Genomic DNA, 23,391 nt, shown 5'->3' with positions numbered 1-23,391 from the left:
GCTCTGGCATCTCTCAGCTGCGAGCACAGCTGCTCCTGTGGGGGCACATGTTCACCCCAGGGGTGTACGGTCTGATCCTGAAATGCTGCCTCCAGGATGGGAACGTGACTGAGCCCGCCAACGCCAAGCTGCCCAGAACACCAGGCCCTTCCTTTGCTGGGTTTACACCTGGAGGAGGAGAGCTGGCTGTCCAGAAGTGGCTGCAGCAAAAAAGGTGACACCTCGTGGTGTGGTGACTTCAGCTTCAGCTGCCCTTCCTCGGAGCTGGATACGCTATGGACAAGTTGCGCATATGGAACTTTGGATATGCACATATCCCAAGTCTTTGACTGCAGGCACTTGTTGATAACAGCTTTCGTTAACAATTATTTTTTAACTTCTGTGGTGCCAAAGAAACATTTGAATACATGAATAAATTTATTAGATGCTAAGATAGCTGTTTGAATGTCCAGACAGCTTTTATAGGAAAAGAAGTGATTGATAAGAGAAACAAGAAAGAAATCTTTATGGCTCCAACTATAACCAACACAGTTCTTGTCTTCATTCTTCCCAGCTTGCACACCACACCTCTCCCATTTCATACCTGCCTTCTTCAGAAATAAGTAAGATGCATAACATGTTCAGTACTCACATATGCTGTACAGTTCTCCTTCCATCAAAGGGAAAACACACAATGCCGCATGTACCCATCCACACTCTGTATTTTGTACAAGTTCATCTTGTATACAACTTCAAAATTATAGCAAAAATAGGGCCTAGCATAGAATAGGACTCTCATCTGGAAAATGCAATGACCGCTTTGACATGCACAACATCCCAAGTTGCGTTCATACGAACGCAGGTCATACAAAGGCAGGACCTGTAGGACATTACAGCGCATTCACCTAATGCAACGATGCGGCTGCCAGTTGCATCGTTTGCTGGTGTTTGATGCTTTTCATCCATCCACATACACACATCTCTCCGTTCCTCTAACCATTTTACTAACCCTTCCATGTTCTACCTAAATGCTTGTTTCTGGGAAATATTCTGAGTGGCTGTCTTGTATCTGGATGGAACAAGATTTTTTATTAAGCATTTGCGATAAACTATAATGACAATGCTTATAGGTCTGCGAGCAGTTAGTGCTCAACAAACTGGATTATATATTTTTTTGCTTGGTGCCCAGATACTTCAACTGAAGTTGTACATATTCAAAGTTTTTAAGCTTATGAAAAAAAAAAGCACTAAAATTTAATTTTATTGTGGCTTAAGTGGTTTTAAGTTCTGTTGCTTGTGCTTTGAATGACAAATGTATAGAGAACATACCTAAATTGGGCAACTTAGTCTGTAAATTATAAGCTTAGGTCACATGCCATTTGTTGGCTGACTGTTCCAAAGATCATATTGCAAAGCCCCATTTGCTCTCTCTGCACCTTCTTCATAAATGAAGCTTTTAAAAATTGGGATGAAAGCTACACTGTGCGAGTTTGACTACAGGGATTCTGCTGCCCTTGGCGAATGGCAAATGTCCATCCCCAAAAACCTGCAATCAACTGTGAAAATATTTACTTAACAGTTTTCTGCCCCAAACAGGCTTATATTGTGTTTTTATCACATCTACCTCTTCTGTTGGTAACAAATAACGTTTGAGACATCAAGGCTTTAGTACCTTACTTCTGAGAGTATTAATTCAGACATATTAAATGTTAAGTCTTACACATGCTAAGAAATATGTTTAAAAAGTAGATTTGATGTAGAGAGGATTTCTGTTTTGACTGAGGACAAACTCTTTTGGTGTGAAGAGACATGTCAGCAAGCTCTGTTCTTGAGGTAAAGTTAAATTTCATAAAATGACAGGACTGTGTAGTCGAACATGTAGGACGCAGCTGTGCGTTAGAAGATCAAGGTTCCATATCTAGGTCTGCCATTAATCTCCTGTTGACTTTGCTGAGTGAATTATTTCCTCTACTCTACTCTGTATTTGCCGTCTTAGAAATTAGGTTGCCAGCTCTTGAAGGACTATTACTCTGTACAGGATGCACCTTTCACGTGCTGCAATGGGGGTCTTCAGCCCCAGCCAAGTGATGTCCTTTCCTTGGCTGTACTGAACCAAGTAGATGTTTTCTAAAGCCACCTGCACTGTTTATCAAATATGACACTGAGCTCTTTATAGTACAGAAATCAGAATCTTTCTAAGAATCAGTCTGTTCACTCCTTGTCTTCCTTTTCATTCTCATTTCTTTTTTTGGTCAGTAGGAAGGGGAAAAAGAAGCGGGGGCATAAGAACAGGAAAGTGCAGAACTGTCCTGCCAGACCTCCTGTGTTTGATATCCACAGAAAAAAAGAAAAGAGCTGCGAAGTGGCTGGTGGTAGACACAACCTTAAATCTGTAAAGTCAACAGAGCTTCCAAGATCAGGATCTACCTGCCTATACTATTAAAATACAGTGTTCAGGTCATTGCTGGTATGGATTTGAGGGGGACTTTCACACTGAACTTTATTATTGTAAGGAAATTAAGTAAGTCACGGCAGCCAGAACTTACACTTTTGCACAGTACAAGGTACGGCTGGACAAAGGTGTAAGTTCAGGGTCTCAGCTGCTAGCGTACTATCAACACTCAGTAAAACAAGCACTGTGATACAGAGAAACAGGGTGAGATTTTAAAAAAAGCTAACAGAAGACAGACTTGAAGGACCAAACCGTTACTGTTACATCAGGCATGGCACAAATACATATGAAATATTTTGAATTTAAAAAATACCTAAATTCCATTTGGGAATGCGGGCAAGCTATGTAACTTAATGTGAAAGCAATGCGAATCCTGCCAGCTTCACTAACTCGTGCAACTTGACTTCTCTGAACTCAGAACGGTTTATGCTGCTGACCTCTATTTAAGCAGGATTTCATCTGTCGTATCCTTTTCCTTTTTCCTCTTATGTTGGCATAAGCCTATTTGGAAAAAAGTTATATATTTCCAAATGAAGGATTGCAAAGTGGTTGACCTGTTTTTCTCATTTAAACAGTAATGCTTTCTCACACACAACCAAACAGGAAGAGTGTCTCCACCTGGCAAACTTACTTGTGCCTAGTAGTCTCACTTTTGCCAAACTTTTTGTTTGTTGAATGAAAACTGGACTGAATATATGCTGATAGTACTGTAGTGTTCACTCTGTGTTCTGAAAAAATGGAGAATACCTTACAGGAGGATACGGGATATCGCTTTCCAGTGTGTCTGTGTGAAACATCTGTTATCCAGCCATTGCAAAACAAACAAATTGCTCTTTAGAATTTTTTTTTATGAACTTGCATTCAAGTTCTACCTCTCAGAGAAAATGTTGATCAGAGCACACATGTTTTCTAAAGAAAAACAAGCTAAAATTTATTATGCATAAGAACAGAAGAAAAAACCAAATATCTGACATTGATTTTTTATTGATTTTTGTGTAAAACACTGTCTATGGAAAAATAGATAAAAGCATTACTAATAGTTTATAATAGCCCTGTTCAGAGAGACAGCACGAACAAACCGACAAACACAGCTACAAAGAGAATATTGCACATGGGAGACATACTCTGCTCACTGCAAGACACTGCCAGCAAGGCATGAGAAACAATATATAATGATAGAGATCATTGTTCAAGTCATTTCAACGTGTCACTTATTTTAAAGGCTGTAATCTAATTAATTCAAGCAGTATCCTATAATGATACAATATCAGTACTGCAACATTACTCATTACATTGATAGAAAATACTACAGGATGAACAGCCAAGACATAAAAAACTTGTGTATTACAAGATGCACTGTCTGAAAGGAACTATGCATATGCATCCGTTACCACCGCATATATGAAAATATTATACTGAAAAAGTCAATCTATCTAATTTTTATGTGCCTGATATATCTAACTTTCAAAGGAAACCTTCACATTCAGAGGAAAGCTGTTTCCTAACTATATTCATACCTGTGGAATTTATAGCCTCTTAGGAACTCCTTGCCTTATTAGTGCTAGTTGGGCAGCATGTGTACCTCATAACATCCAGACACACACACACACACAGACACACTATTTTATAGGCAATTAATGCCAAATAAAAATACAAATGTACTTTCTCATGTTGGCACATCATATAATGCACAATGTTGGAACAAAAACTTCAACGTGGCACCAATTCACAGTAATCATTACCACAAGCGAAACATGCAAAGAACTTGTAAAATAATTACAAAATAATTAATCTCTAAATAATTCAAGAACATGGGTACTTAATTAACTTGTACATAGTTGTCACAGTCAATAGAATTCCAAGATAAAATTAAAGACGCATATGGAACCTGTAATAGAACTGTATTTTAGACAATGTTAAGAAAGAATACCTTAATATCCATAGAAAACAAATAACCTGTTGCTAAATACATAGAGGTCTCCATTTTCTAATATGATGTGTACAGCTCTGTATTACATGTTAAGCACTATTTTTTTTCACTGAACAGTAATGAAGAGAAATTAAGTTTATTTCATTAGGCAGTAAGCAATTTATATAAAGCTACACAAAAATATTTTTATAGCAGGCTATTCCTCAATATACTTATTTATTCTACTAAGTAACTAAGACATCTAAGTTAATTTAGTTGTCTATATTTAGGCAATTGAAACTAAACTTTTAGCCCTCAGGTCGTCTTCTGATCAGAAGTCCTAATGTGAGTTCTTCTATAGAACTAAACATGTGCATGATATATGATACATAACGTGTAGCAAATGCATGAGTGGCATTTTACTTCCGGACTTAACAGTGTGTTGTTAGAGTGAATTGGTCCTTAAAGAACACTACAAAATATTAAATCACAAGTCAACTTGTTATTCCAGTTAGAAGTAAATACATGGCCTAATGGGAAACCATGTCATTTTGTAGCACAAATATTTCACCAAATGTCATCATATATTTGCTCTAAAAATATTACCTATTTATTAATACTTTAATATTTCAACCTTTCAAGTAACTTATAAAATCAAAACACATTTTTAATTTTCTACACACACAGTTTGATAAAAGGAACAACACATCTTTATTCTCTCTAGACACCTTTGGCAGTTTGAAATTTAACAGTTTAAACATTCTTGAAGGAATTTAATGATAAAATAACTTTTTTGCATAGGAAAGAGGGCCTATACATTTCTGTATATACTGTCAGCGATTGCATTAGAATACAATATATATGGACTTTGACAGTAATTTTCCATTAGTACAGTATCTCAGTTCTGCAACATTATCACTACTGCATCAAACGAATTAGATAATTGTAGGGAACATGAGTGTTAATTACCTATTCTACAGAAGTCTAGAATTACTATGAAATAATAGCAGGATATTTAATTTTGGAATATAATCAGATTGTCAACAGAAATGGTTTCTGCCCTAAATTTGTTCTGAGGTGTGAAATTCTGCTCTCAGTTATACCATCCCATTCTACTGATTTTAATCAGGTTTTGTGCACAGGACTGGGGTAGAATGTAGCATGGTATTTATCCCATTAAAATTATCCAAGACTTTGTGTATTCTAAGATTTTTTAAATTAATTTTATTTAAAGGATTGAAGCACAAATGCCTAAGCTCTCTGTGCTTTCCCTCTGCAATAATGGAATAGGCAACAGACCAGGAAATTCAGTTACATATATGTATTATATGTAACTGAATAGTTACATAAAATCCTTTCAAAAAATATACAGCTTTCTGCTTTGGAATGTATTTACAGACAGGCAAAGTAAGTTAGAAGTTGTAATCGTCGCTTGTTCTTCATTTTTATGTGAAAATCTCATTCGTACTAGTTTAGGCTCCCGTCTGTTTTCAACAACGACAGGTTTTTCACTTAATGCCTGGAATGTTTGATAAAATAGTATTGTGGTTGTGTATCACCACAAGTATCACTGAAATAGCTACATATTGGAGGAGGGACAATAAATTAGTACCTTGAAACTGACTTGTTTTTGGAAAAAAGAAAGAATGCAAACTTTTTTTATTAATTTGATAGATCTATGAAACTTTTTTTCCCTTCCGTCTTGTCTTTTCTTTTCCTGTAAAGAACTGGGAAAGTTTCACATTTCTAAAAAGTTAGATAAATTTCTGGAGAAAGTAGCTATTAAATACGACAGTCCAGAGGCAGCACCTGTCTCAAATAAGTCCTAAATTATTGATTTTCAAGAGGCTGAGAGGTTATGTGAGGAGAAGAATCACCGGACAAATGCCCTCTTTGTGGAAGCATCTGCCACTTGTTAGCTAGTGGAGACAAACGTCAAAGACTTTAGTCTGACCAATTATAGCTGTTATTATTGTTTACCTTTCAAAAAATGGTGAAATAAAATGAATTTTCTCTTTTCAATTGCTTCTCCCCCTGTAGCTTAAAAAGGAGGATAAAACTGAGTTTTACAACTAATTGCAATTGAAAATTTGTGAACTGAAAAAAACTCAAAAATCTGTTGACATGCATGAAAGGCAGTTGAATTTTTTTTTTTTTCCAAAAAAATTCTTTCACAAACCTCCATTTTCAAAAAGAATTCACTGACATCTCATTCAATACAAAACATGTTTAAAGACATATAAGAAATGCTTTAATTCTGGAAAAAGTCATGCAAATGTTTTCTTTTTCATTTCTAGATTTGAACATGCTTAAAATGAAAATAAGTTCAACTGTCTCTTTATTTGCAACAAACCCAGAATATACAAAGGCTTGATGTGTGAGTTTGGGAATACGGATACTACAATGAAAATAAAACTGTTGTAGATTTCTTGAACTTGAAATTAAGAACAACTCTTTAGGTTTAGGTTGGTGTAACTGGGGGCAGACTTTTATTCTAGATTCTTCTTGTTCTGTGGAGCTGTTGGTTTCAATACAAATAGAGATAACGAGATTTACAGGATTAGCGATGTTTAAGGATAAATTCAAGCGTAAGTACTGTGTATTTCTGATGTATCATAGTGATGACAAATTCTTGCAAAGTAATAAATAATAAGTGAAGGTTCAGCTAAGAAAGTCAGAGATCCTAAACAGTGCAAATATAGATAAGAAAAATATAATTTCATACAAGTAAAGAAAATTAGGACCAAATACACATTCTGATTCACTGAAATAAAGGTTTTGCTAATTAGGAGTAGCCTGAAGGTACGAGTTGAGTTTGGCTGGGTTTTTTAGAGAAGAGTAGAACCTGACAAAGCAGTAGTAATAAATAATTGTGTACATTCTTTTGAATCCCACAGGAGATGCAAATGTCAACTTTTAGAGATAAATTCATTTTTAAGTATAAGAATAATAATTTTGTTTCTCAAAAATTCAGGCATATCCCAGAGACACTTGTTGTAAAAGTAAGACTTTTATATAAAAATAGAAGATTGGATTTACACAAAAAAATACTAAGAATATAAGAGAGACTCTGGGAAATTCATATTAATAACTGAAACTCCAGTGTAGAAACATACAGAACATGAGTATTGTGATGCTTCCCTGCTGTATCAACATATTGGAAGTTTCACAGTGAAAATGGATTTTTATTGTTGCAGATTTCTCAGCCTTTTTTTTTTGTTTTAAAATATTTTTGATATTTCAAAATCATTCTAAAATAAAAAAACTAGTTGGTTGCACACATACGTGCAATTTTTTCTATACATGTATAACACTTTCATTACATGATGTATGGAAATAAAGATATGCCAAAGGTCATAAAATCCTATGTGACACTTTGAAAAAAAAGAATGGTAGTTAATGGTATTGTTAGCACAATACCATTTGCTTACAAGATGTACAGTTACACCATAACTGAAACTGGTTTTGCATATTCAAATCACAGAATGGTGTAAAACCACAGACAAATAAATATACTGTACATGTGCAATACATCATTACAAATTAATTTGTTTCAAAACCTGATTATTTCCTAAATTACTAACCCTATTAGTCTATACTGTGAACTCACTAACCCAGAAGTGTGTTTTTAATAAAAGAAAAACTGCCCCGAAAATGTGGTATTAATAAACAGCGCTCTGACACATAATGGTCTAAGTCAAAGAAATATCTGGAAAGCATGATTATAATAAAATACTGTTGTGATATAACTGTGCAAAGGAGCATTAAAAAATTCTGATTTCATAATCATCTGCCCTCTGTAATTCAAAACAAAAATACTTCTGTGGTTATCTGAAGTAGTAGTCTTCTAGTTATAAATTTCTCATAGTTTGGTTGAGAGCTTGTGCTATATGCCAAGCAAGTCCACGGTGACTTTAGTAAACTCCTAAAAATACAAGTTTATGACCAAAAAAAAATCACCCAAACATCTACAGCAGTGCTGACAAATTAATATTAGTCTATTATCACATGACAGTTATCCGTTCTGGGGAGAGATGTGGAACAGACCCACTTGCTTCTTCTATAACATGGCTTTTCTCCCATCCTCTTCGAATTCTCCTCAGTTTCCTACTTACACATGGCAAAAGTAAAATGATCTTACCTAGAATTACAATAGAAGGCAGAACAAGGGCAAGAACAAAATTTGGTGGTGTATAAAATCTGTAATACTCTTCTTCAAAAGCTCTTTTCCATCCGTAAATCAGTACATGGAAAGTACTTATGAGCAGAGCAACGTATCCAAGTGTAGACTTTGAAAAAAGAGAAAACAAGGAAAAACGAAGAGATAATAGTACCTGGTCCTTCATCCGACAGCTCTAACCCGTTAGTTTAACATTTCTATTAGACATCATATTAAAATCTCTTACTTATACACTATTTTAAATTAGCAATATGTCATTTTAAATTCACATGTTCTGAAAACTACAGACTGAACTGAACACTGATTTACAACATATCTCTGCCAGCATCTATAGGCCTTAGTCAAAGCTGAAATGAAGATGATGTTTGCCCAAATTCTAAGTAATGGAAGTCAACTTCAGGATATGTGTGCGAATAGGGAATAATCCCAGTGAAGTAACTGGAGCAGCATCAGTTGTGATTGGAAATTAAGTTCCCTGTTTCTTAACTATGAGGGTAGATCACTTCCAAGATTCATGATTATGGAACAATGCAATTCTGCTGGAAGAGATCTGGGGCTAACACTCTGGATTTGTATCACTCTGAGAGGTGCGGTTTGCTTCTTCCTCACAATGACCTACATCCACTAGTCTGAATTTAGCAAAATCCATTCCTTAGCTTTCTCCATCGGCTGTTGCCTACTGGTTAATGGGAATATTTGGACTGTAGGACTTGGGCATAATGGCACAAGGCAACACTGCAGTTTACGATATGCAGGTAGTGTTGGATGAAACATGAAGTGGAATGTTCCCACAGCACCCTGCAGAGGACTTCTTATCATGTAATCTAGAGTATGCCACAGAAGGTAGGGCTAACAAATTCTGTGAATCTGCCCTTTTAATAACCCTGTATTTGTATTGCTCTGCAGACTTGAGTTAAATGTATTAACCTCGACTTTCACAACCCATGGTGAAAACACAGACTACTATACTTTGAATTTTGGTGGTGATCAAATGTAGGAAAACTCTTTTTGGCCAAAACTGATGTAATTACTAATTTGGTTGTGAAACATCTGTAGAAAATCATAAAACAGAGAATGGATATTAAGAAAGGTAATTGGCTACCAAGTTTTCGTTTAATTCCAGTAAACAGGGAGGCAAAGAAAAATGCAGCCTAAGGGTCTATAATAGTTAGTGAAAGAACTTTTTCCAAGATTAATCAACTTCTAGGGAAAGGAGAATGTCTGAGACAATACCATTTGCAAGGATTCACAGATATAATGGTATATGTGGGAAAATACTTTTGTTAATTTCTAGAGTTGGTACCATGTTTTTTAACTTGCCAATATTTATGTATTTTTTTTGCCAATGGTTTCAGAGCCAAGTTGGTACATTTTAGATGTGCTGCACCTTTTTTTAAAAAAGAATAATTTGCTTTCAAAATATTTCATAAGAAACAGAACCATCAGACAACCACTTGTGGATATGAAAATGGCATATGCTTATCTGAACGGAAGTTCTGGTAAGAAATTTGGGTAGCAAAACAATACTATAAAATCCGATGTTTGAATATGTTATTGCAGATTTCTGCCTGTATGACTGTCCTGAATTCATTGCTGTTCTATCACTGCCAGCAGAGAAAAGGGCACAAGTGAATCATATCCCTCATTTCTTCATCAGGCTTACTGCTGAGAACTATAACAATTTTTCAAAAAGAAACAAGAAGGAAATGTTATATAGACTGTTCCCAGATTTTTCAAAAAAAGTTTTTAATGCTTATTTAAATTCCATCTGCAAACTACAGTTTTGAGGCAACTATGTATGTCTTTATATCTAATGGTCAAAATAGAAGCTAAGTAGTACATCAGTACATTTAGAACTAACAGCACAAGGATCAGAAAAACATATGATGCACCTCTATTAAGTTGGTATTTTTTTCCTATGGAAAGTTGCCATACACTTCTTTGAAGTGTTGGTAGGGTGTGTGCTAGTAAGTACTGGACCATTTCAACCACTCATCTGAAAATCTGACAACAAAGACACTCCTATAAGAGCTTCTGTCAGCCACTGATAGTATTTTCTTCTACCAGGCCCTTAATTGCCATATTTCTGTGATGTACTTTTGACAGTAATAACACCGTTTAGCTAGAAAGAGGAGGTCCTCCACACAACTTAGCATTCGACAGTCTTTGGTTTGTTTAGTCAGGGCAGATCAGTACTAGAAAGTTCAATTAAGAGCATTTATCCTAGCTTGCAGCTACTGACAATGACTTTTCCAGAAGTACAAGCAAGACTGGCTGCCTTTGCTACTTACGTAAAGCCCCACTGCAGGAGGCTGTGTCAGTACAAATTTCTGTGTTCATTATAAAGACTTGATTTTTCTGTATCTGCAAATGTTCAAAGACTACAGCAATGGCTGTACAGTAGTAAAATGAGGAAACTCAGAACTGACTGAAGCAGGGTTGGACAAAAAGACATCAGCTAGTGCAGAAAAAGGCACTGTTGGGCAGCTGAACAGTAAAAATAAAGTCAGTTGGTAGCACTGATTTACATACTACAAATCTTGGCCAGTGGTAGTGTCAGAAAGTCGTATTCCAAAGTTGACCACCCCTGTGGATGTTAACATGAAAGATGTTTCAATTATTGAGAAATAAATGATTGTGCTGTGGGAGTTATTAATTGCTAGAAAGAAATCTGTTTAATAATGGAAAGTTGAGAGAGCTGCTATCATTCAGGTATGCAAAGTCATTTTCTTCTGCACAAGTTTATGACTGGACAATGTGGGGGATGGAATACAGGGACTAAAGACAATAGATTTCCTGAAATGTAGTTGTGCTTCAGATGGATTATACATGTTGCATTTCTGTCATCCTTTCCTGGCTTCTTAAGACCCAAAAAGAAAGGGATGAATATGTCTATGAGAGCTGTAAGATCACTTACACTGACGTTACCACAGGGAGGCCACGAGAGGCACAGGATGCTAACTTCTTTAAGAGCAGAGGCCTTTTGAAAGCAGCAAGAAGGGATACTTTTCCTTCACTGGTAAATTCACATTGGTGAGTGAGTAGCAGTAACAATTGTAAGTCTTGGGAACCCTCTGCCTAGGCTCTAGGATGGCTGCTGGGAAAAGGGGAAGAACATCTTTGGTTGCTTTGTTTCCGTATCTTCCATAATACTGTGTTTCCTGGAAGCTGAGTAAGACATTAGCACATTTCCTATGGACTCTCCAATCTTTTAGCTTTTCTGTAAGTCTTCCCTGTTTTGTTTCTTTTCCTTCCTCACCAAAGTCAGTTTTTTAGCCAATGTGGGAGATTCCCAGCCAAGGCCACTGATAAACTGGACAAACTACCATTGTCTGGGGGCTGAGGGGGGAAGAAGTTTTAAAGGAGTGGAAAAGATGCAGGAGAAAAATCCCTAAAGTGCTACCAGGAAGATGTACATATATAGAGATACAAATCTGCTGTGGGACAAATCTGCCTCAGGAATTTCTACCATCACAATGGTTGAGTAGTTCCAAGCAATATACAAAAGGTATTTTCCAAAGCCTATGTTTATGCAAGGTATACTTCAGATTCTGCCAGAAACAGGATATTGCTAAACTTATAAACAGTCTGTAGCAATTCTGACTGGAATCTTACCCATAAACTTGCTAAATAATCAGGCCTCATTCTTCTTTACTTTGGGGGAAAAGTATGTTATTCTTGTGGGAGAACCAAGGCAAGCTAGCCCTTCCTCAAAGTGTGTGTGAAAGAAAAGTTTTAGTAATACTGTCACCAAAAAACTTTAGGATTGTGCCAGCAGACAAAAAGAATGTCTACAAAAAGATCGTCTTCCTACTATGCAAATGGAAGATTTGCACTGATTTTTGCTAAGAAACATAAAAGCTTAGCTTTCAAAGCCAGTCTGCTCTGTCAATTGCCACTCTGAGTGATGTGCTTTGGACTTGAACTCTTGGATTGGAAAAATAAAACCAAAAAGTGGTAGTCATTTATGCTTATATTATATATTTACAGTTTAACTTCCTTCAGAAGACTGAAGGACCCAGTGCAGCACTGCTTGCAGACAACATTCTCCATTTCCATGTATTTTATGTGAACGCTCAAGGGCTGGTTTTAATAAATGTCTTTTTCTGTTTTGCAGTGTGTTGGTTTAGGCTAGTTATTCTGCCCGCTCTGACAAAATACAAATTCTTTTTGATTTCTTGCCCATGTCTACCTTTGTTCCTTATCCAAGTATGTTTAGAAGAGAAAAACCAGAAGACTGAAGTGGCATTTAAGAAAACCGATGCATTGGTTTATCACCCCCAGCTTCTTCCTTCAATAAGCTCAAACTCTGGGTCATGTTAAGATGCCTGCAAAGTTTCATGCTAAATTTTCATCATCTAGGATCTTCTGAGCAACCACTTCATCACTGTCTGGTTCTGTGGCTCCTCCATCTGGATGTTATGAGTGTTTCTCTCTTAATCATGATGAAGTAATCAGATATTTGTTTTGTACAGTGGTCAGCTCTGCACTGCAGCAACTCCAAGTTTTCTGCTGGTCTCAGCTCCTGGTAGGGCTGACACAGTAACTTCCTTTAGCATCACTGTTCAACCTTCTCATATCTCACTTTGTTCATATTCACTCTGAGGGAATGAGCAGAGCCTGCACTGCTTCTCCTCTCAAAGTCCTTTTCCCTTGATCAAGCAGGCTGGAATTTTTGGGGCTGCTGACACCTGTGTTGTGAAACTACATAAGATGGAGGCATCTCCAAAATAAGCGAGGGTATCAAAGACAGCAATGATTTCTGGACAAAAACATTCACAACTAGGGTTTCTTTACAGTATTAGGAAGACAGTAGGAGATCTGTTTGAACCACCGTAGGTAGGGGAGATTCTGCTCAGGGCTCGAACTACTGGAACAGGGTAGAAAATAGTCTATACTGTATATGCTAATAATTTGTCAATCCTAAACTCAGATTTTCCTAGTAGGACTCAAGACTAGAGTATGTTTTAGTGGTAAAACACTTTAGAAGAGACCAGACCCTTATTTTGATGAAACTGTATTTACTAAGATGAGCAAGCAATAGTATGTCGTTCTCAGTGGGAAGTGCTGAGGTGAGAAACCGTCTGAGTGTACTGGCTGACTGATTCTTCATCTGTGAGACGCAAAACAAGTTCAGCAATTATTGTGGCAAATCTTCTGAGATTCAGGACTAAAGCTACAGACATACTGCTTTTCCCAGCAAAAAAAAAAAAAAAAAAAAAAAGCAGCACTGATATGATGGGCTGATAGTTTGTCCCCCTGGCTTAGAGAAGATTGCGAAAATTAAGTTCAACTTCATTTCATCATATTGCACTTCAGTAGAAGAAAAATATAAAAGACAGTAAGTATTATGATGTTCTAGCTGTTCTACTTGCATACTGGGTACAATGAAACTTGTGCAGCAATGCAGACTCCTTTTACTTTAATGAGAGATCACTGGAAGTCTGTTTTCTGATTGAATAAAGTAAAAGGACTTTTTTGAAGGACAAGTAACTAAATGAAGAACAACTTACATCCTGAAAAGTAATTAATAACAAAGTAAAGTACCTTTAATGATTATTAACTTTAAGGAAATTTTTAGTAGTTTAATATTTGTTGTGATTAGAAATTGCAAATGATCAAAATTAATTACCAATACCAGTTCTCTTCAACATGAAATGCAGTATCAACATACCTCCTGAGCAAACAACTTGTTCCCAATCAAATTCCTCAAAATACTGACAGATTATTCATTAAAGTTCCTAATTATTTAAATTTGGAAGTATTTTGACTTTATTTACAATGGAAATAACTGTGGTAAATATGACACAATAAAAAATGCCCTTGTAGACACATCACTAAGTGATTATTGTATGGGTTTTGACTCAGCCACAGCAGCTTGAAATTTTGAAATTTGAATAAGGAAAAATAAGACACAAATGCTGGTTTGTGCCCGGAGTTCATTCATTACTGGATAAAGGCATCACCTCACTCATCACTCACTCACATCTTTTTGCCCTTTGCACTAACATTTTACATCACCCAACAGCAGTACTATTGTCTCTACGCAGAGAACTCTGGGTGGCAGGGATGTTGTAACAATACAAAATGGGTATTTATTCCCTCTGAAGTCTCAAAACCGTGAGCGAGAATAAACAGTTCTGTCAAGGGAACTCTAATTTGAAAAATTTTTCAGCAAACTTTTTGTAGGCCAAGGGGAACCCTAGGGAAGGGAAGACCTTACTTTACAGACTGAAGACCTCTGACAACTATAGCCAAAGAAGTGTTCCCCATCACGCCCTTTAAAATGTCTGTAAATTATGAAGCACAACTTAAGCCCTGAACAGTAAAGTCAGTGCCTGTTTTCTGAAGGTAGGAATTTGTAAACGGTGACAGGACTAAGAATTAGACAATATTATTACAGTGGCTATGTTGAAGAAAGGTTAATCAGAAAAGATTGAGTTAAGACTAGAGCACTGAATCCAAAGTCAGAGAACAAAACAAAACATAACAAAAGCCAAAACTGCGTGCGCACACTTCGGAAATCTATCAAAAGACAGAATCCTAATAAAATTTCTTATCACTGACTGCTACCTAAAACTAATGGCAATTTTGTTTAGAAGCAAACATTAAGCTCCTTATTAAAGTCTGTATTTCTCAGTATTTTATGCTGGTTAGGTCTGCCTATTGTAGATCCTTATCTGAGGAAGGAGGGCAGCAGAAGGCATGCCACGACCTGGAAAAGCTTCTGCATTTAATAAACAAAATTTCATATTTTACTAGTGGGCATTTTCAGCTAAAGAGAATAATGCAGCTGAGAGCTGTATTAATTCCCACACAGTTGGAGGGGAAGCAAAATAGAGTCAATGACACCACGGCTGTCAGAAGGCTGTGCAATAAAAGTCCTGCAAGGACAAATTAAGTCTTCAATTTTAACAGTTGTGTGCATCTACATATAGCAGTATCTCATCAGTATCAATACCTTTAGCAAGTTTGTCCAAAACTATCTACTTGGAATTTAGCAAGAAATTCTAACAACGGAAAAGGAATAGATTAGTGTTCATTTGGTCTTGGCTATGTTGATTATTTAAGACCAAGAAGTATAAAATGCAAATTCCTCTGCTAACACTCATGAAATGCTTAATGTGCCTTCATGGTAATATATCTGCTGAGTAAGGATATGTTGTTTTAATTAACTTACCAGTGAGAGGAAAAAAAAAGCTCTCATCATGTTGCAAAGTGCTTTTGTTTGTGATCATGATCATCACCATCATGATCATCATCAAGGAATTCTTGTTAACAGCAAACCCCCTTATTTAAAAAGTAACACACCTGAATGAAACTGAACTCCCTCCAGTTTAAGGCACTGTTTACTGAAGGGATGGAAGTTACTGCCAGCAAAGAAAGCAATCCAAGACTCATTATTCCAAAGGAGACATACATTTCAATTCGCCACACTTCTTCCTCATTCCAAGAATTTTCAACATTTGCATGAACCTGATGAAAGAGCAGAAAGGAAGAACTTTATTCTACAGAATATTTAAAATATCAGCAGAAGTTATTTTGGTGAGTAAAAGCCTAGTCACAGGACAACTATAAAATGGGGTCAAATATTTCAGAGGTTTCCTCATGTCTTGGAGAAAAACAACTGTTTCCTTATTGCTGGTATTGGCTGTTGTTAGATTAAAAGTGTGTTAAACATGGAAACTTAGACGAGTTGTTAAAAGAAAATGTAACACTGTATTTGTAACAATTATGTTATAATAATAGATAAACCTGCACATTCCTATATACCGGAGAAAAGTATCTGTGTTTTTCAGACCTTGGAAACTTCAATTCTATAACAGAAATTGGGTAAACCTGCAATTTGTTTTTAGTTTTTTACATTTAGAAATAATATAGCATAATTTCCTCGTTTTGCTTCAGCTCCCTATGCCAAGTCCAAGTTATTTTGCCTCTTTCACTGTTGACATCAGATACATACAAGATTGTTCTCGCTGGAGAGCTGTACCAGAAAAAACTCACACCCTTAACAATGAAGAGGCTTGGATATTCAATTATTTTTCCACTTTCAGGTGAATAACTGTGATATGGCATGTCTTGAAAGACATTCACTAGGAATATTCGCAAGTGAGAGTTTTACAATATTATTAAACCCAAGATAATTTCTTAGTAAAATTATCAGTGGGTCCTTTACTAATACTAATTGTGAACAATTACAGCTTCTTGCTGCCTTTTATAGTTTTGCTCTTCCTGCCTTTCTCTTAAATTCATTTTTTTATGCTAGCCCTTTTAGAATTTGTGGACCTGTTAATTTGTTACAGTTGATTTGATTTCCTTAGTTTGCTTTTCTTTCTGTTCCATCAGATCTCTTTTTCCTGAAGATTTTATGTGCTGAATGGCAATGCTGCTTTTCTGCCACTTTAAAGGTGACAATAAGCTACCTCACTGACAGACAGGAGCATCAGACCCGCTTCTAAAGGATGACGGATTTGTCGGAGATTGTTTCAGGGTTATGCAAGACCAATTGCTCCTGGGAACTGTAAGTCAATTTCTATTGCCTGTAATAGATGATGTTCACAGAATTTTTAATTAATAAAATATTTTTACCACTGGTCCAAAATGTTACAAAGTAACAGCATTTTCATTTTGTAAACATAGATGTATCCGTAAGCATTAATAGAAAATCTGCCCTTATACTTTTTTCCACACTTGTAAATGCACTGATGATATACATACTTCCCCCATATGTTAAGTATACATAGAGAGGAACATACCTCAGAAACTCAGAAGTTTCTAGCTGTTGCTCTTATCCTGTCTATCCTACATTCTCCTTGTCTGTATTACTATCAGGGATTTAAGTAGGGGGAATCAAGGATGTGTCCTATCACACAAACTTGACTGCAGCTTGACCCATGAGGTGAGCACAATGCACAGATGTTTCTCTTAGTCTCCCTTCTTACTTGGCACTAGCTATACATAAGATAACCCATAACATTTACGCTGAAAAAAGAAAACATATATATTGTATTCATGAGCCATATGCATACAGCAAAGGCATTTTTGACTTACTGAGCAAGAGATTGGCTTACCTGTTGATATGCCATATTGAGGAACAAGTATCTCTCTGATCTCCTCATAGGTAAGCAGAGGCTGTATGCCACATGCACTGTTGCAAAGAAAAAACTGAGCAGGCCAAGCTGCTTTCGACACTGGAGCCAGTTGTCCAGCCAAGGTGGAAATCGCCTATACTTAGTACCATAGTAAAGCTGATAAGCTGCTGCAATAAGTCCTGATAAATACACTAGAGAAAGTAAAGTGATAGCAACAATTGGTAGAGTCTTGTTCACGATCTCAATGGGGATCTTGTAAAAGTCACTCTGCTGATTTCTCACGTATGGATGGATTACATCTCTGACGAAAGAATAGATGAAGAAAAACGTTGCAAGGCTAATGGCAATCACTACAGGCCCCTTCCACAGTGTGAACAGTCGCAGAGGTAAATTTTCAATCTCCCTTGAAGATGACAATGCCCCCAAATCAATAGGAATAAAACTGAGCTGACGGGCAAGCTCAATAACTTGATGGCGAGCCTGAACATTGTTACTGCATATATAGACCTGTTGGGAAAGTCAAGTGAATTGTCTGTAGTCAGAGAAAGAGACTCAAAGGTAAAAAAAACCCAAAACCACAATCACAAAAACCCTTCAGGGCCTCCAGAACAAAACCACAGCACTACTGCTAAAACTGTATGCTGTTATCCCAGCTTATATCCTCAAGATGAGAATGAAACCATATAGAAATCCTGACAAAGTGAAAATATGCACACTGATTAGCAAGAGAGTAACAAAACAAAATTGGCTTTTTCTTGGAGTTAATAATGAGCTGACCGTGGGATGCCCTGGTAATCTGCACACTGAAACTCCCCACACCAAAATGTCTATAGGACTGGACTGATTTGGAACAATGGCTAAAAGCATTTCAGAAAATCATGAGTCTCTCAAAAATACAGGAATCTTGAATGATGACCCTAAAACAGCTGTGCCATAAACAAAATGCAAAGCAGAGAACTGTGTAATCTCTCCATGTATAACAATTTTATCTTAATTTCACAATCCAGATTTCCACAATGTTTAACAGAAAAAAAACCAAAAACTAGCAGCCAAATAAAAACTCCTTCTAAAGACCAATTTATTACATAGTGGAAGAAATGCATGGCTACAGAGTACTTTAAAGTTACTTTAAAATTTACAGTGGGCTATAGTTTGCCCAACGCTGTTTACTGATCACCCGCATTAGAACAAACATGATCAGTTTTGACAGAAGTTAATTACTTATAGTGCAGAGCTATTCTGAAAGGGGATAAAAATAGTATGGTGAGGTTATTTTTAAAATTATGCTATTCTATATCAATTGCATTCCATTTAAAATCTACCTTAAGTGACAGAAAACTCAATTTAGTCTCCAGTAGTTCATGTTACACCAGTCATTTCTCATGCATTTCTGAGAGTCCATAAAGTTGTGAAGAACTGGGCTCTTGCACAGGCTTAAATCTTTTGTATCACTTCCAACGTAGCATTAAAAACATAGAGCTGCCTTTTCTATATACAGGATGGATTTGGGGAACATCCTGGGAAGGAATTTGAACATGATGTTCCCAAGCAGTCCTGTATCAAATGCATGATCTCTTAGAAACATATGTGCCTCCTTCTGTTTCCTCATATTTATGATCTTGGGGCATTCTAAAAGCTAGATAATTTCTTTCATTCACTTTGCTGTTACGGAGCCCTGAGATCAGGACCTTGGATTTCCGTGCATCTTTTCAATAGTTCGCCCCATGTAAACCAATACTGAAACTAAAACATACTTGGAAAGACTGTCTCTATTCTTGTATCGAGCATAAGGATAAATATTAACATATTTCCTACAGGAGACATTAAGACCCAACTCCTCTCCTCTGTCTGTAATCATCTAAAGGTCAGCTGTCTAGTCTAAGCTACTGTCCACATTTCCTCTGTAATCTTTAAACAGGCATCCCAGGGGACAATTTGGACCACTTACTCTATACGTCTTACAGTGGATGAACTAGAATCTGAAAGTTTCATTGGCTATCAAAACTTAAAACTAAAAGCGCAACATTTTAGGTAATCAGGCAGGATGAATCCCATGAGTTCTGGCTGCTTACATTCAGTTCCTGTCATTTTCATCTTACAAACAAGTTAAATTAATACAAATATATAACATTTACCTGTCTGCTGGCATCTTTTGGTCCTAACTGCAGTGACCATGCTGAAATGACATTGAATCCTTTGACAATCAGGGAGTCTGGGAAAAGTGATGCCAAATACTCTGCATTGGAGTCCGGATATTGGTCTACTCTTGTATTATTGCTGACATCAATCAGAATTTTACCAGCAAGTAAATGCTTAAGGTCCCACAAAGAGGCATAATGTTCTCTGTGTATGGCTACAAAAATGATGTTTGTTTTTGCTACTGCATCTTCATGGTGAGTGACATCAACCACATGGGGAAAGAACTCGGCAGCAAGTTTAGGGTTTCTGCTTCCTACGACCACGTGGTACCCGCATCTGATAAGCCTAATTGTCAATGATTTAGCAAAGTCTCCACTTCCTATGATGCCTATTGTGACCTTACTGGCATCCTTTATGCCATTGGCAACATTTGGTAGAAAAGTTTCGTTGAGGTTCTTAGGACTTCCCATCATAGAGATTGATTCCATACTTTCAAGACACCAAATCTACAATGATTTCTTCTGGAAAAAAAAAAAAAAAAAAGAAAGCAACAGAAGGAAAAATGCAGCATCATACAATTTCACAAGACATCAGAAGCCACAAACATCTCTGAGAGTAAAATATGTGGTTTTATTTTACAAAGTGTTGTGTTGTATTATCTCCTTAATAAACTACTTGCTAATCAATTTTGTCTTGCAATGTGTCGCTAATACAACAAGAAACAGAAAATCCTTCAAGCACTTCAATAATACAGTTACAGAAGTAAATGATATTTTTTCCATCTTTTTCTATTCCCTATATTCCACTGCCCTGGAATATTGGACCACAAGATAACCTTGTGCTCCTGAAACTAATGGTCAATGGAATAATGAGAAGAAACATGTAAGGAAAACTGGGTAATTATGGAAAATATTAAAAGGTAGACATAGCTGGCCTGTGGCTGGCAAAAGGACAGCGAGTTCATGGAAGCTGAATTCCACTAAAAGCTTATGCAGGTTATTATCGTGGTATCCTATATTGGCCAGGAAGGAAGGGATGCAAAAATCTCAAAGCTGCAAATGTCATGGCTACTACCATGACACAGACATTCATCTGACATACTCACTTGTCAGCCAGGGAAATGGGTGGCACACATGTATCCAATGGCGAAGACAACAAGGGAAATTTGTCAGGGCCTATTCATGAGATCACTAACGACACTGCTAGGTCAGAATGCTAGGATGTATAAGGATTAACTAGGTCCAGCTTTGGAGAGAAGAGATTGCAGAACTACAGCAAAGCTGTAACAAAGACAAAAAGATATAAGAAAACAACAAAACAACCCCCACGAGGGAAGTCTTCACATGAAACCACCGTTACAAGGTAAGTGGTTCTGCACTGTAGAACAGGAATGAATTCTGAAAGTGAAGGAAGCAATGAGGAAAGGCAGGCTAAGGAGGAAAGAGAAAACATGAGGTTGCTGTCTTGGGAGCAATCAACAACAGACCACCTAGAAAGGAGGGGCTGAATGAATCTCTTCCTGTGCCACCATCCAAGAGCTGATATGATGGTAGCTAATCACCAGTGGGGGACTTTACCCATCCACCAGCTTGGAATACAGTATGTGTGGTGAACAACCTGCCACAATTAAAAGCGGCTTTGTGTTTCAGAAATTGGAGGAAGCTACTAGAAGAATGGGCACTTTTCATTTCCGCTTTGACTAGAAGTAAAGAACTCACTGAAGCTGCACTGAGACTCTAAAGCAATATGTGAAAGTGACCACAAAATCAGTATTCTAAGAAAAGATTCTAACAGTGAATCTTACTGGCAGAGGCAGACCACGTAGATTTTGATGCATGCGCTGAAAAAACATTGGTTTCTTTCTTACCACATGACCTGAAACATTTCTTAACACGACCAAAATACCAGCATTTCTGGTACCATGATGGGTTCACAATCAGGAACATAATGAGCATAGCTCTATTTTGATCAGATAAGAGATACACATCAGCTGGATATGACAGAACATGTATGCTTTCACCATGTGATTACAGAGGCCCATTTCAGTTCATGCCATGTGATGTGAAGATGCTGCAAAACTTCGGGATAGAAAGGGAACCGCCATGAGGAAATGGGCTACCAGTACCATTTAACCATACTGCAGCCTACTTTCAGTTTTTGTCCAAAGAGCATCAAGGAATTTGGACATGAATTGCTCTGGTGAGCTGAATTTGGCCCACTGACCAAAGTTTCTCAGTGCCTGTTCTAGGAAAGTAGAGTGTGAGGAACAGAATAAAACTAACAGACTTCACAAAAAAACCCTCAGGGAATAGCAGACATGACTCTTGGGCAAATAATCTAAGAGATGGCAGAGATCAGCGAGCTAGCAGTTGCTGAAAGGGACTATATTAAATACACAATAGCAATTCAGAGGAAAGAGAGTGTATAAGACTGTTTTAACTGCAACAGGAAAGCTTTAATGACCTGAAAAATAACACAAAAAGAGGAAAAAAAAAAAGGGTGTGTTTGTGCATGGCTAAGGAACAGCACAAAGTGACAGTGCTACCATGTAGGGATAAAATCAGAATAGCAACAGTTCAGAAATGAGTATATAACTAGTGAAGGACATAAGGGTAACAAGTAAAGGTTCCATAAATACAATAAAAGACAGAAGGCAAGGTTTATAACTTAAGAGAAAAAGGAAAAAAATTATAGGTGACACAAAACAGGACAAAGTAATAAATGTCTTCTTTATTTCAGCCCTCAGCAGAAAGGTTAATTGCGAATAGACATTTAATGAAAATCCTTTTACAGGGAGACAGAAGGTGAGGTTAAAGAGGAAAAAGGTAAGTTAAGAGTAAAGCATAAAGATAAGATAAAGATTTTCAAGTCCACTTATGAAATCCACCCTCGACGCTTAAAACGCTGATTGAAGTGACACCTTGAGAACTCAGGGAGGACAAGAGAAGCAGACTAGCACATACCTCTAGAAGGGGTGAGGAGGAGGAGGTCTGAGGAAAGCAAAGACTTGTTAGCCTAACTTCAGCCTTTGGACAAATTTTACATCAAGTTATTGAGCAATCCATTTGTAAATAGATGGGAAGCAGATGATAAGCAGCAGCTAAGGTGGGTTGTTCAGGAACAGACTGCAACAAAACCAACCTTCTTTTACAAAATATCTGGCTTCAGAGATAAAAAAAATATAGTAGGAGCGATATAAATTTGACATTTGCCCTTAGATAAGCTAAGAAAACACTACAGAGCCCTGTCAGCCAGAAGGTGACACAGACGTGAAAAACTGCTCTTGGAAAAATAACCACTGGAGGCGAAAAACGAGCAAACAGAAAGCCGGGCCGCCACTGGATTTGTGACCACCCGCTCGGGCGGGAACTTACGGGCTGCGGGTTGAGGCGAGGGGCTGGCCGGACGCCAGCTGCAGGCCGGTGGCCCTTCGGCGGGCTAGCGTGCGGGCTATCTACCCCGGAGGAGCTTGACGGGGCCCAGGTCCTGGCCGGCATCTCCAGCTGCAACGACAACCACCGTCCCCCGTGACAAGAGCGACGACCCCACCGCCTGGCCGGTGCCCGCCGCAGCCACCTCCGTCCCTCCCCGGCCAGAGCCTGGGCAGCGCTTCCAGGCCCCGGCCGCCGCGGGGCGAAGG

The 23,391-nt window shown here is 37.4% G+C and overlaps 1 protein-coding gene across 3 annotated transcripts in view; it reads right to left on the bottom strand.

Moving 5' to 3' along the window:
* Window positions 1-672: 672 nt before the first annotated feature.
* Window positions 673-23,391, bottom strand: part of STEAP2 (STEAP2 metalloreductase) — a 23,095-nt gene continuing 376 nt past the window's right edge. Inside the window, exons 2-6 of one of the 3 annotated variants that reach the window (XM_074574627.1) lie at window positions 23,126-23,254; window positions 19,748-20,272; window positions 17,592-18,119; window positions 15,832-15,996; window positions 673-8,629 (exon numbers count right to left, since the gene is read on the bottom strand). In XM_074574627.1, the coding sequence (XP_074430728.1) occupies window positions 8,345-8,629; window positions 15,832-15,996; window positions 17,592-18,119; window positions 19,748-20,239 (1,470 nt within the window). In that variant the 5' untranslated portion in view covers window positions 20,240-20,272; window positions 23,126-23,254 and the 3' untranslated portion in view covers window positions 673-8,344. Of the gene's footprint in view, window positions 8,630-15,831; window positions 15,997-17,591; window positions 18,120-19,747; window positions 22,982-23,125; window positions 23,255-23,391 lie in introns of those variants that run through there. The other 2 variants (XM_074574628.1, XM_074574630.1) reach the window with 2 other exon arrangements.

Source organism: Larus michahellis, chromosome 2 (assembly GCF_964199755.1).
Source record: "Larus michahellis chromosome 2, bLarMic1.1, whole genome shotgun sequence".
Lineage (NCBI taxonomy): Eukaryota > Metazoa > Chordata > Aves > Charadriiformes > Laridae > Larus > Larus michahellis.
This window is presented reverse-complemented; position numbering and strand designations above follow the sequence as displayed.